Below are 12,128 nucleotides of genomic sequence, written 5' to 3'. Positions count from 1 at the left end.
GTGTATAATCCCAGCCTAAAGACTGGTCCCCAAACTCTTCCACCTTCCTGAAGGACATTTGGAAAGCGGTAATGCCGGTTTTAAAAGTGGCCCAGACTTGCTACGAAGGTGATGGTAATAAAAGTGCACGAGTCTTCCACCGACAGCACAGCAAGCGGGCTGTGAGAGGGGACGGCGACCCAGACGCGGAGGTGGATGGAGAGGCGGAGGGGCGGGGCTCAGCGCCGCGCTCAGGGGCGGGCGGCATCACGAGGCCGGGGCGGGGCCGCGAGGGGCGGGGCCGGGGGGCGGGGGAGCGAGGCGGCGAGCGCGCCAGCTTTGCCGTGCGTGCTCACGTGACAGGTCCGCGAGGCCCCGCTCGCGCAGTCGTCTGGACGAGCGAAGATGGCGGCGGAGAGGGAGCCTCCTCCGCTGGGGGACGGGAAGCCCTCCGATTTTGAGGAGCTGGAAGACGGAGAAGACCTGTTCACCAGTACTGTGTCCACCCTGGAGGTGAGACCGCGTCGCCATGGGTGCTGCGCTCCGCTCCTGCCGCGCGTCTCACCTTTAGGTGCCTTTCCCCTGCCGGGACTTTTCCCTCCCCACCCCCCGGGTTTGCGGGGACCTGGTCGGGGCGACACCTGTGACGCGGGCCCGCCTCTGGTACCTGTCAGTGGGCTGGAGCGTGGTCTGGGCGGCCAGCCTCCCTCACGAGACCAGCCTGGCGGGCTGGGGGTCGACCTGATCCTTTGAGGGGCCGGGACCGGCCCGAACGTTGCAGCGCCCTTTCCCGGTTCAGCCGGCCTTCCTCGGTGTCATTTGCACCTCTTCTCCAAAGCCGAGGGTCTTGCCCTGAGTCCTGGTAAACCTTACCACCCTCCCGGGCGACCTCCGCAGCCCCCTTTGGAGAGGGGCTCGCTTTTCCTTTACCAAGGGAGGGTGTGCCCCTGGGAGGGGAGACCAGTGAACGGAGCGTTGAGTGGCCGTGGCTCTCCAGGGAGCTTGTGGATGCACTTTTCCCAGTCATGGCCCTTCATGGACTGTTAGTTCCCCTTGAGGGAGGTGCCTCTGTTTTGTATTGTTGAATGCACTTGACCGGTTTTGTCTTCTTTAGTTCTTAGACTTTTTAAGAATACGAGCGTTTATAAAATGCAAAGTTGAAGAGAGGGAGTAGTCCAGGAAAGTGCTGGTTTGGGTTTTCTGTTGTTTTTGTTTGTTTGTTTTATTTTTTTAAGTTGCCAGGAAGAAATAACCGGTCCTCACTCCCTTTTTCCTCTTTTCTCGCATGGTCAGCGGTCTCTGAAGTTGAGTGTTCCTGTTTTTGTCAGAGGAAACACTGTTAACTCTAATTGGCCTCCTAGATCCATTTCAGGTTTGAATTGCTTTGCATTTAAATGAAGTCACCCACACTTCATAGCCCAGTTTTAAGTGTGTGTGTGTGTGTGTGTGTGTGTGTGTGTGTGTGTGTATTAAAATGTAAGCAAATTGCCCAGGTTTGTTTACCTTAGGCTGTACTTCTTTATAAAGTGCTTTTGTAAGCTTTCTTGGCTCGTGCAACTCTACACCAAATCAATTGGAAATTACTGTAAAATGTCCATTATCTAAAACTCGGTTAGCTGAAACTTGGAACTTCCGGGAACCGTTTTCATCACTGACCATACTCTGCAAGTTGTATATATAGGTTCCCAGCCAAATCCCGCCTCCTCTTAGATTATATGCTTCTTGAGGCTGGGGATAGTGCCTTGATCATCTTTGTGTTCCTCACAAAATCTTGAACATTTGCATTTAGTAAATGTTTGCTGGATTTATTGTCAAAACCAGCATCTCCTAAGAATTAGTAAAAATTGCCTAGCAAAACAGATGAACCTTTGAGTTTATCTTTTTAACCCTTTATACGTACCATGTAGCTGGCTTAAAATGTATTGAGAGTTAGTGTCTATGCTGAATTCTAAGACCTGTATTTCCTTTGAGGACTATGAAGGTTTTCCACCAGCTAGGATCAAAACAAACTACTGACCTACTGTGAACTAGAATTCTGTGAACGCTAAGCATTCTGTTTAATTGAGGCTTTTCAGAGTTGAGTAGCAGGAGCTGTAAATTTCTATTTCCCATTTGGATGGGACTTTTACATAAGGTATTTATTTGACTTTTTCAATAAAAGTCTACAGAAGTTTGAGTATGAATAAATTTATCTTGGTTGGTGCAATGTGAAAGTTGTAAACTTGGGTTTGATTGTTAATCTAAACCCCTTATGTTATATAGACTCATTCAGGTTATTAGTTTTAAGGTAATATAACAGATTTGTAAAATCATAATCTTCCTTGCTTTCCAAACTGTTCTGGGGGGGATGGATCTATAGCAGTGTTTTTTAGTATACCTAAACTACTCTGAAGGAATGTTCTTTCTCAGCCCTCCACTTTTGTTTTCAAAAGTGCTTCTCAAACCTGAGAGTGTAGGGGAGACCATAGGGCTCTTGTTTGAAATGCAGATGCCTTCTCCTCACTGGAATCTGCGTGTTGAATGCTCAAGATCTTCAAACTTTATGCATAACTTACCTAGGGATATATATATACATATATAAAATTTATTGTCAAATTGGTTTCCATACAACACCCAGTGCTCATCCCAACAGGTGCCCTCCTCAATGCCCATCACCCACCTAGGGATCTTGTTATAGTGCAAATTATGGTTCTGTAGGGCTGGGATAAGGCCATTATTATGCATTTTTAACACATTCCTCCTGGCATTGCTTCTGGTCCATAGACAATAATAAGTTGCAAAGCCTCAGATGATTGTGATGCAGATCATCTACTTCGAATAGTTAACCTAAACTGTAAATTGAAAGTCAGATTTACAGATAAATGGATTTTAATTAAAGAAAAAGTAAGCATTTAAAAATTTATTTCTGTAGAAACTTGTTAAATTGATTGAAATTCATAGAAGTGGAAATCAAATTATAGACATTTTCGATGACAGTAAGCTTGTAATGACGGTACAATTTGGTGTATGATATTAGTCTATTTTTAACACAGTATTGGATTCCTTTCCTTTCACAATTAAGAACAGTCCCAGAAAGCCAAATTCAGTAAATGAAGCATATTTAAAAATTACAGTGTTTCTGTTGTGTTGTGACTGTGAAACAAGAAATTGGTGAAAGCTGGCATGGGGGCAGAAAATAGAATGAGAAGGGGAAAACATCTAGTGAAAGCTTTTTGGTACCAGAGAGCAAGGCTTTAAATTGTTTACGAATATTGCTTTTTCCTTAAATGATACAACCGTAAGCTTAAAAGATGCTTCCCATAAAGAATCATGGAGAAATAAGACAACACCTTTAAAAAAAAAAAGTCAGGAAATATATACCTTTTCTCTATTTTATACAGCTGTATTGAAGTATAACTCATATACCATACATTTCACTCATTTAATGTGTACAATTTAATAGTTTTTACTATATTCACAGATATGTGCATCCATCACTACAGTTAGTTTTAGAACATGTTCATCACCTCAAAAAGAAACTCTATGGTTTTCAGCTATCACTCCTTGCCCCCATTTCCCAAATCTCTTAAACAACCACTAATTAAATTTTTGTCTCTATAAACTGTTCTGGACTTCTATGAATGAAATCATATGATATGTATTTTTTCATGACTGGCTTATTTCACTTAACATAATGTTTTCACAGTCTGTACTTCATTCCTTTATGGAATTGAATGAAATGGAATAATCCATTGTGTGGGTATACTACATTTTGTTTATCCATTCATCAGTTGATGGACATAGGGGTTGTTTCCACGATCAGGTTGTTAATAATGCTGCAGTAGATATTGTACAAGTAGAATTACTGGGTCTTAGATTAACTTTACATTTAATCGTTTGAATAATTGCCAGACTGGTTTCCCAAAGTGGCTGCGCCATCTTATATTTCCACCAGCCATGTGTGAGGGTACCAGTTTCTCCACAGCCTCACCAACACCCGTTATTATGACTTTTTTTTTCCATTCTGTTTATCTTAATGGTTGTTAAATGCTATTTTTATGTGGTTTGATTGAATTGTTTTTGGTGACTAAAGATGTTGCAGATCTTTTCATGTGTTTGTTGGCCATTTGTATATCTTTGGAGGAATGTCTCTTCAGATCCTTTGCTCATTTTTTAATTGAGTTGACTTTTACTGAGTTATAACAATTATTTATATATTCTAGATAGAAGTTCCTTATTAGATACATAATTTGCAGATGTTTTCTCCCACTTTCTTTGTTGTCTTGTCATGTTCTTGATGGTGTCCTTCTAAACACATTTTTAAAAAATTTGATGAAGTAAAATTTATTTTAAAAATTTTGTTTCTCATGCTTTTCACTGTCGCATCTAAGAATCCCCTGCCAAAGCTAAGGTCATGAAGATTTACATGTGTGTTTTCTTCTAAGAATTTTATGGTTTTGGCGCCTTTAAGTCCTTGATCCGTTTTGAGTTAATTTTTGTATATGTAATGAGGTAGGGTCCACCTTTGTTCTTTTCCATTTGGCAATTCAGTTGTCCCAGCACCATTTGTTGAAAAGATTATTCTTTCCCCCTATGAATGATAATTGGCACCCTCGTTGAAAATGACTTGACCATAGGTGCTCACACCTGGTTCTCAGACTAAGTTGAAGTTAAGAAGAGGACGATAGTTTGCCCATGATAGGGATTATAGAGCATTTCAAATGAAATTTCCAGATGGGAGGCTCACAGGTCTTAAAATTCCTTTTCTCTAACCCCACGCTGCACTAAGTGTTTGGAAGACATCCTACTTGGTTGACTTCAGCAAATACTTGGGTATTTACCCTCTCCCGTACTATATGGATCATCATCAGAGTGCAAATATCAACAACTACTGCAAATCTTTGAGGACAGAAAATCTCCAGTGGAGAAGAAGGAGGTGTACAGAAAACTCCGATACAGATTGTGATTTTATGGTCTGAAAACACAACCAGTTTTCACTGGAAGTACCACTGAAACATGGGGAGATTTTTATTCCTATCAATGTTCCTGACACATAGTAGATGAACACTAAGTGCTTCTCTTGGCTGAGGAAAGCTCATTGAAGAGGTAATATTTAAGAGAGACCTCGAAGGGGTAATGAAATTTCAAAGTGGGAGAATAGCAAGGGTCACTTGAGGGTCAGTCCATATTCTAGGGAACCATAAAAAATTTAGAGTGGCTGAGTAGAGGATGTTACAAGTTTACTATGTGGTGAAATTGTGAAGGACTTTGGAGTAGGTGGGTGAGAGCTATGAAAACTTGTTACGGCAGTAAATTGATTATCTAGGAGGATTAATGTACTAGCAGTCTGAGGGATAAATTTGAGTGGGAGGTATTTTTGATAAGTCGATGAGTTGGAAGCTATTTTAAGTTTGAGGTTGAAGACCTGAAAAAGGAAAGCAAGTGCAAATAATAAAGGAGAAAAGGAAATTGATGCAACAATAGATGAAAAGTTAGACATCTAAAGACTTACAATGCCTCCCTCTCTTCAGGCGATTCTTAGACAAAGGAATTACAAGTTTTATTTGGGGCTACATTACAGCAATTAAGAGAACATCAAGCAGCAAGAGATGCCCATGGGCTAGAAATGTTGTTTTGGGAATGTGTCATAAACTTACTGAATGATTACATTAAACCAGGCTGGACATCTAGTCCCTGCCCTAAGGAGTGAGTGTATAAACCATCAAAAGTCAATGTAATAAACCCAGCTCTGTGAACAAATGCCTGCAATACCAGATGTTACATATGTAATTGAAATATGTATGTGCTACAAAATAGTATAGAAGACTAGAGTGACTTAATTACATAGAAATGATCTTTGAGATCTTGAAAATGGTTGGAATTATCAAAAGAAAATAAGAGTATGACAAGGGACTGTTGACAAAGACCTGCTCAATTGGTATGTCTTGTACCTATGCAACAGGTAGTAGCAGTATATGTTTTCTTCTGTTTTCTGATCTCTAGGTAGGCCTCCAATTTTAAATGTACTAATTTTTCTGAAAATTTCTTTATGAATTACGTGTGTGTCAGAGCAAAAACATTTTGCAATCAGGTATGTTAAGGGGTGAGCACTGGAAATTATTAGAAAGATTTATGAGCAGCCTGACTCTAGTTGACCACTTTCCCTTAAAGCTATTAAAGTGAGAGATTTTAGAATGAATGGTTTTTAGTGTCTGTTAAAAAATGTTATTATACGAAGTTGCTTGAGGCAGAGTTGCTCACTTTGTTGTGCTTTTTTCTTAAAAAGAATGAAATTTGCCTTTACTGTTAATTTTACAAATACCCACTTTCCTATGATAAGTTGAACTGTTGTTTTTCCTGTGATGATAGTTTTTACTAGAGGCAAAATTTACCTCAATTTAGTAAAGTGCATTTCCATCTCACTCAGGATAGAGACCACTTCCATCACCTAAAAAAATTCTCTCACATAGTTAACCCCTTCCCACTCCCAGTCTCTGGCAACCAGTGATGTCTTCTGTCTAGTTTTGTCTTTTTTTCAGAATGTCATATAGATTGAATCATACAGTATGAAATTTGGAGTCTAGCTTCTTTAATTTAGTATCAAGTGTGAGACTCAGAGATGTTGCATAGATCAGTAGTTCAGTCATTTTTATTTCTGAATTTAATTGTCTCACAGTTGATTGTTGTTGAAAGACAGTTGTGTTTCCAACTTCTGGCATTAATGAGTAAAGCCAATATAAACATTGATGTGCAAGTTTTTGTATGAACATAGTGTTCATTTCTTTTGGGTAATACTTAAAGATTGCCGGGTTGTATGGTAATTATGTTTTGACTTTGTAAGAAACTGCTGTACTTTCTGCCACAACGGTTTGAGGGAGGTGAAGTCACTTGCTTTTAGTCCCATGAGTTAATGACCGTAGTAATAATGTAATTCAAGACATATCCGTTAGGGCAGTGTTCTCTGAGTCTGAAAATTGTTAATCTATGGTTTCATTAAAACAGAAGCATGATGTTTCAATATAAAAGCATGTCAGTGTATTTCCTGGTGTCATAAAAGTTATTTTAATATAGAAATTTTATCCTTATTCCGAGAGTCACGTTTTATATGTATTACTGAGTGTTGGAATCTTGACAGCTAGCCCCAGGGAAACTTTTGTGCAGCTAGATTTGTCTGTTTTCATCTCTGGTCAAGTTTCTATTCATTTCATCTTTGAAATCTTATAAAATTATAGAAGAGTCAAAGGAGGGAAGGCAAGGAGGGAAGGGAAGGGAAAGAAAGCAAAGAAAGAAACTGTCAAGCTCTTTCCAAAGTAGATCTATCATTAATTACATTCCCATAGCAGTGAATGTGAATATGAGTTGTTCCACATCCTGTCTGCATTTATTAGTATCAGTTTTTCTTTTAGGTAGTGGTGAGCTTGAGACTGGCTTCTGTTGGCTTGAAAGAAGTGATTGTTAAATTTTCAGGGATTTGTAAGCTGGTTATTAAACACAGCCATTGTTAAAATTAAGTTATACAAACATATTTAAATGAATTATATTAAAAATGACGGTAATAAGTATTCAAAACTTGTCACTTCCTAATTTCATTACTACTATTTATTATTTTTATGCTCTTGAGGTCATATATCTATTGTATTTTATGGTGCAAAGTACGTATCTTCTCAAGTCCACTTTCAGGGAGGGGTAAGCAGCCACAGCAGGCACATTTATACCACACATCAGCAAAAGCTGTAAATCAGAGTCTTCTCCCCCAAAGACCTGGTTGCTAAGCATTAATCAGCACACTAGAGATTTTTAGCCATTCTTACAGGTTTCTACTGTTACCCCGTTGTAATTTTTTTTTTTTAATTTTTTTTTTTTTAACGTTTATTTATTTTTGAGACAGAGAGAGACAGAGCATGAACGGGGGAGGGTCACAGAGAGAGGGAGACACAGAATCTGAAACAGGCTCCAGGCTCTGAGCTGTCAGCACAGAGCCCGACGCGGGGCTCGAACCCACCGACCGCAAGATCGTGACCTGAGCCGAAGTCGGACGCTTAACCGACCAAGCCACCCAGGTGCCCCCCGTTGTAATTTTAATATACAGTCTCTAATAGTGCTTTTGAGTGTCTTTTTATGTGCCTATTCACTGTCTGAAAATTATCTTTAGTGATGTCCTTCCTTTCACATCTTTTGCCCATTTAAAAATTTGGATTTCCTTATTGAGTTTTGAGAATTCTTCATGTATTCTAATTACGCATCCTTTGCCAGATAAATGTTTTGCAAATATTTTTTCCTACTCTGGCTTGTCTTTTTATGCTATTAACATGAGCTTTCACAGAGCAAAAGTTTATTACTTTGGTGAAGTTCAGGTTAGTTCTTTTGTTGTTGTTGATAGTACTTGGTATGTCACATAAGATATCCTTTCCTAACGCTAACCCAAGGCGACAAAGGTTTTACTTATGTTTCCTTCTAGAAGTTTTGTAATTTTTCTTTTACATTTTGGTGTAACAGGATTCATTATGAATTAATTTTCATGTGAGTTGAAGTGTCTAGTTTTTTGCATATAGATATCTAGTTGTTCCAGCACCATTTATTGGAAGATAATCATAGTGTTAAGGTTTGTTTTGTGGCTGAAAATATGGTCTTTTGTGGTAAATATTATGTTTGCACTTCAAAAGGATGTATGTAGTCAGATGTTGATGGGTGGAGTGTTCTATAATTGTTGGTCACGTTGGTTCGTTTTATTTTTCAAAATATACAATATCACCAATGAATCCCACATGCTTTAGGCTAAGTTAAAGAAGCTAGACTTAAAAAGTTTCTTGATGAGTTGTCTTTGCATCTTTGTCAAAGATCATTTGAGCATATATATGTACATATATGTGTATGTCTATTTCTGGACTCCATTCTTTGTCACTGTTTATTGACTCTCCTTTTGCCAATTGTGTGCTGTCTTACTGTAACTAAGTCTTGAAATTAGCGAATGTGAATCCACTGACTTTTTTCAAAATTGTTTTGGTTCTTCGCCTTTTTTTGCCTTTCCATATAATTTTAAAAGCAACTTTTGACTTCTACCAAATAGGTCACCTGAGATTTTAATTGGGATTGTGATGAATCCATAGATTAGTTTGGGGGGAGTTAACATATTAACAGTATTGAACATTTAAGCATAAATGTACTATTTCTGTTTATTTAGGTTTATTTGATTTTTTCCATCAGTGTTTGTAGTTTTCAGCATACCAATCTAGTACATGTTGTGTGAGTTTTATACCTGCTTTGTGGTTTCTTTTACATTTGCTCATTGGTGGCATGTTGACCCTCTATCCAGCAAATGTGCTAAACACTCATTAGTTTTAGTAGCTTTTTTCTAGAGTCCTTGGGATTTTCATGTACATAATCATGCTATGATTAGAGTTTTATTTCTTTCTTTCCAATGTTTATGCCTTAATGTAATAACTAAGATTATCGGCATAATTTTGAATAGAAGTGGTAAAGTGGATATCATTTTCCTTTTTGTGAACTTAGAAGAAAAATATTCTTTCTCTCAAATATGTTATCTGTTAAGTTTTTCTTGTAGGTGTCCTTCATCAGGTTGAAGAAATTCTATTTATTTTCTGAAATTTTGTACTCATGAATGGATGCTGGTTTTGGCAAATTCTTTTTTTGCATTTAATAAGTTAATCATGTAGTTTTCTTCTTAGGTTAATGATGACATGGATTATGTTGATTGATTTTTTTAAAACATTGAATAAACCTTGCATTCCTGGGGTAAGCCCCAAAGTCATAAATGTGCTAACCCTTTTTATATGTTGCTGCATTCAGTTTGATAGCATTTGTTTTGGCTATTGTATCTGTCATGCTAGATATTTGTATAGTATTTTCTTTTAGTTACAATGACTTTGTTTGATTTTCGTACCAGAAATGCTGGTCTCATTAAAGGAATTGGAGAATGTTTATTTCTCTTCTATATTCTTGAAGAGGTTGTATGGATTAATCTTCTATCTTCTTTAAAGGTTGCTAGAACTCACTAGTGAAGTCACCTGAGCATGTAGTTTTGTTTTTGGAAGACTTTTAACTTCAAATTCATTATCTTTAGTAGATGCAGGACTGTTTCTTCTTGTTGAGCATCTGTAGTATGTGTCTTTCAAGGAGTTTGTTCATTCAGTCTAGGTTGTGAAATAGGCATAAGGTTTTTCATAATACTCTTATTTTCCTGTGACAATGTCTGTGGGGTCTCTTGGTGATGCCTTTGCCTTTTCATTCCTAATATTCGTAATTTATGTCTTCTGTTTACTCATGTATTTTTTTGTTCATTTATTTTAATCTCTCTAGAGCATATCTTGGGATCTTTTCAAAGAATCATATTTTTTTTGCTTTCTTGATTTTTTTTTTTTCTATTGTTGGTAGAGGCTTCGATCATTGATTTGAAATTTGGTTGGTTTTTTGGGTTTGTTTTTTTTTTTTTTTTTTTTTGAGTATTAGTAGTTAGCTGTATGTTTCTTTGTAAGCACTGCTTTAGTTGCATCCCACAAGTTTTGTTACTGTGTTTTGTTTTTATTCAATTTAAACTCTTCTCTACTTACCCTGGTGACTTACTCTTTGACCTATGGATTATTTAGACGTGTTAATTTCCCAAATTAGGGAATTTTCTCAGTAGCTTTCTATTATTTCTAGTTTAATTTGATTATGGTCAGAGAATGTTTTATGATTTTAGTTCTTTTAAATTTGTTAAGGTTTGTCTTATGGCCTAGAATATGGTCTGTTATGGTGAATATTTTGTGTGCGCTTGAAAAGAATGTATATAATCTAATGTTACTGTTGGAGTGTTCTTTAAATGTTAAGTCAAGTTGGCTAAAGTATTTTCCAGCTCTCCTCTATGTTGCCTTATTACATACCTGTTCTATCCATTGCTGAGAGAAGAGTGCTGTAGTCTCCCAATATAATTGTAGACTTAAAATTTTTAATTTATATTTTCAGTTCAGTTTTTTCTTCATATTGAAGCTTTATTGTTAGACACATAGACATTTAGTATTGTTACGACTTTTTGGTAAATTGATGATCATTTTATCGTATCATCCCCTCTTTATTGCTGATAATACTTTATTGCTGATAATACTACACTTGATCTTAGCCAAAAGGCTGAGAATCGATTGCTGATAATACTTCTTATTCAAAGTTTACTTTATCTGACGTTAATGTGGCACTCTGTCTCTGTTTTGATTGTTTGCATGATATATTTTTTCCATTCTTTTACTGTTAACTTACCTATTGTCTTTAAGTTACTTTTTTTTGTAGGGAGTATATTGTTGTGTATTGCTATTTTTATATCCAGTCTAGCTACCTCTGTCCTCTAATTGGTGTATTTAATGTAATTATTGGTGTGATTGGATTAGATCTGTTTGTTTTCTGTTTTTCCCTCTGTTTCTACCTCTGTTTCTCCCTTTCTCCCTTCTTTTGTATTATCTTGATGCTTGTAAGTATTTAATTTTAATTTACTGGATTTTTTGCTTTATCTCCCCTTCCTCTAAGTATATAAATATACTTATATACATATGTATATAGAATATATATATACATATATGTGTATCTACATATATTTATAAAGAAGGTGGTTGCTGTAGGGAATACAAAATACATACCTAATGATTTATAGTCCAATTAGAGTTAATGTTATACTTATAAAAATAAAATGCAGATTCTTATGACCATTTACCTCCCTTTATATTAGTTTTCACATGTATTATGTCTCTATACATTAAAAACCTTACCAATGTTTTAAGTTTTGCTTTCATAGTCATACACATTTTAAATAACTGAAGAGAAGGAAAATGGTCTATTATATTTCTCTAGTTAGTTACTGCTTCTGTAATTCTTACTGTATTCTTGAAGTTCCAAATCTTTGTTATTCATATCTGGTATCTTCTGGCTGAAGATTGTCTTTAAGGCCCTCCCCATTTTTTAGATCTATTTATTTCTTTTTTAAGAACTGGCCTGGTGATGGTAGATCCCTATAGTTTTCTTTCATTTGACAATATCTTTATTCCAACTTTGTTCCTGAAGAATATTTTTGCTGGATATGGAATTACGTTTACAATTCTTTTTCTTTTTTTAATTTTTTTTAACGTTTATTTATTATTGAGAGACAGAAGCAGAGCATGAACATGGGAGGGGCTGAGAGATGGGGA

At 36.9% G+C, this 12,128-nt stretch overlaps 1 protein-coding gene across 1 annotated transcript in view; it reads left to right on the top strand.

The window, feature by feature from the left end:
* Positions 1-337: 337 nt before the first annotated feature.
* SNX2 (sorting nexin 2) overlaps positions 338-12,128 on the top strand; it is a 56,280-nt gene continuing 44,489 nt past the window's right edge. Inside the window, exon 1 of the mRNA XM_060636273.3 lies at positions 338-492. Within this exon, the coding sequence (XP_060492256.1) occupies positions 385-492 (108 nt within the window). The 5' untranslated portion in view covers positions 338-384. The remainder of the gene's footprint in view (positions 493-12,128) is intronic.

This window comes from Panthera onca, chromosome A1, assembly GCF_046562875.1.
Source record: "Panthera onca isolate mPanOnc1 chromosome A1, mPanOnc1 haplotype 2, whole genome shotgun sequence".
NCBI classification, from domain to species: domain Eukaryota; kingdom Metazoa; phylum Chordata; class Mammalia; order Carnivora; family Felidae; genus Panthera; species Panthera onca.
The sequence above is the reverse complement of the archived record's forward strand: the minus strand, read 5'-3'. Positions and strand labels throughout refer to the sequence as shown.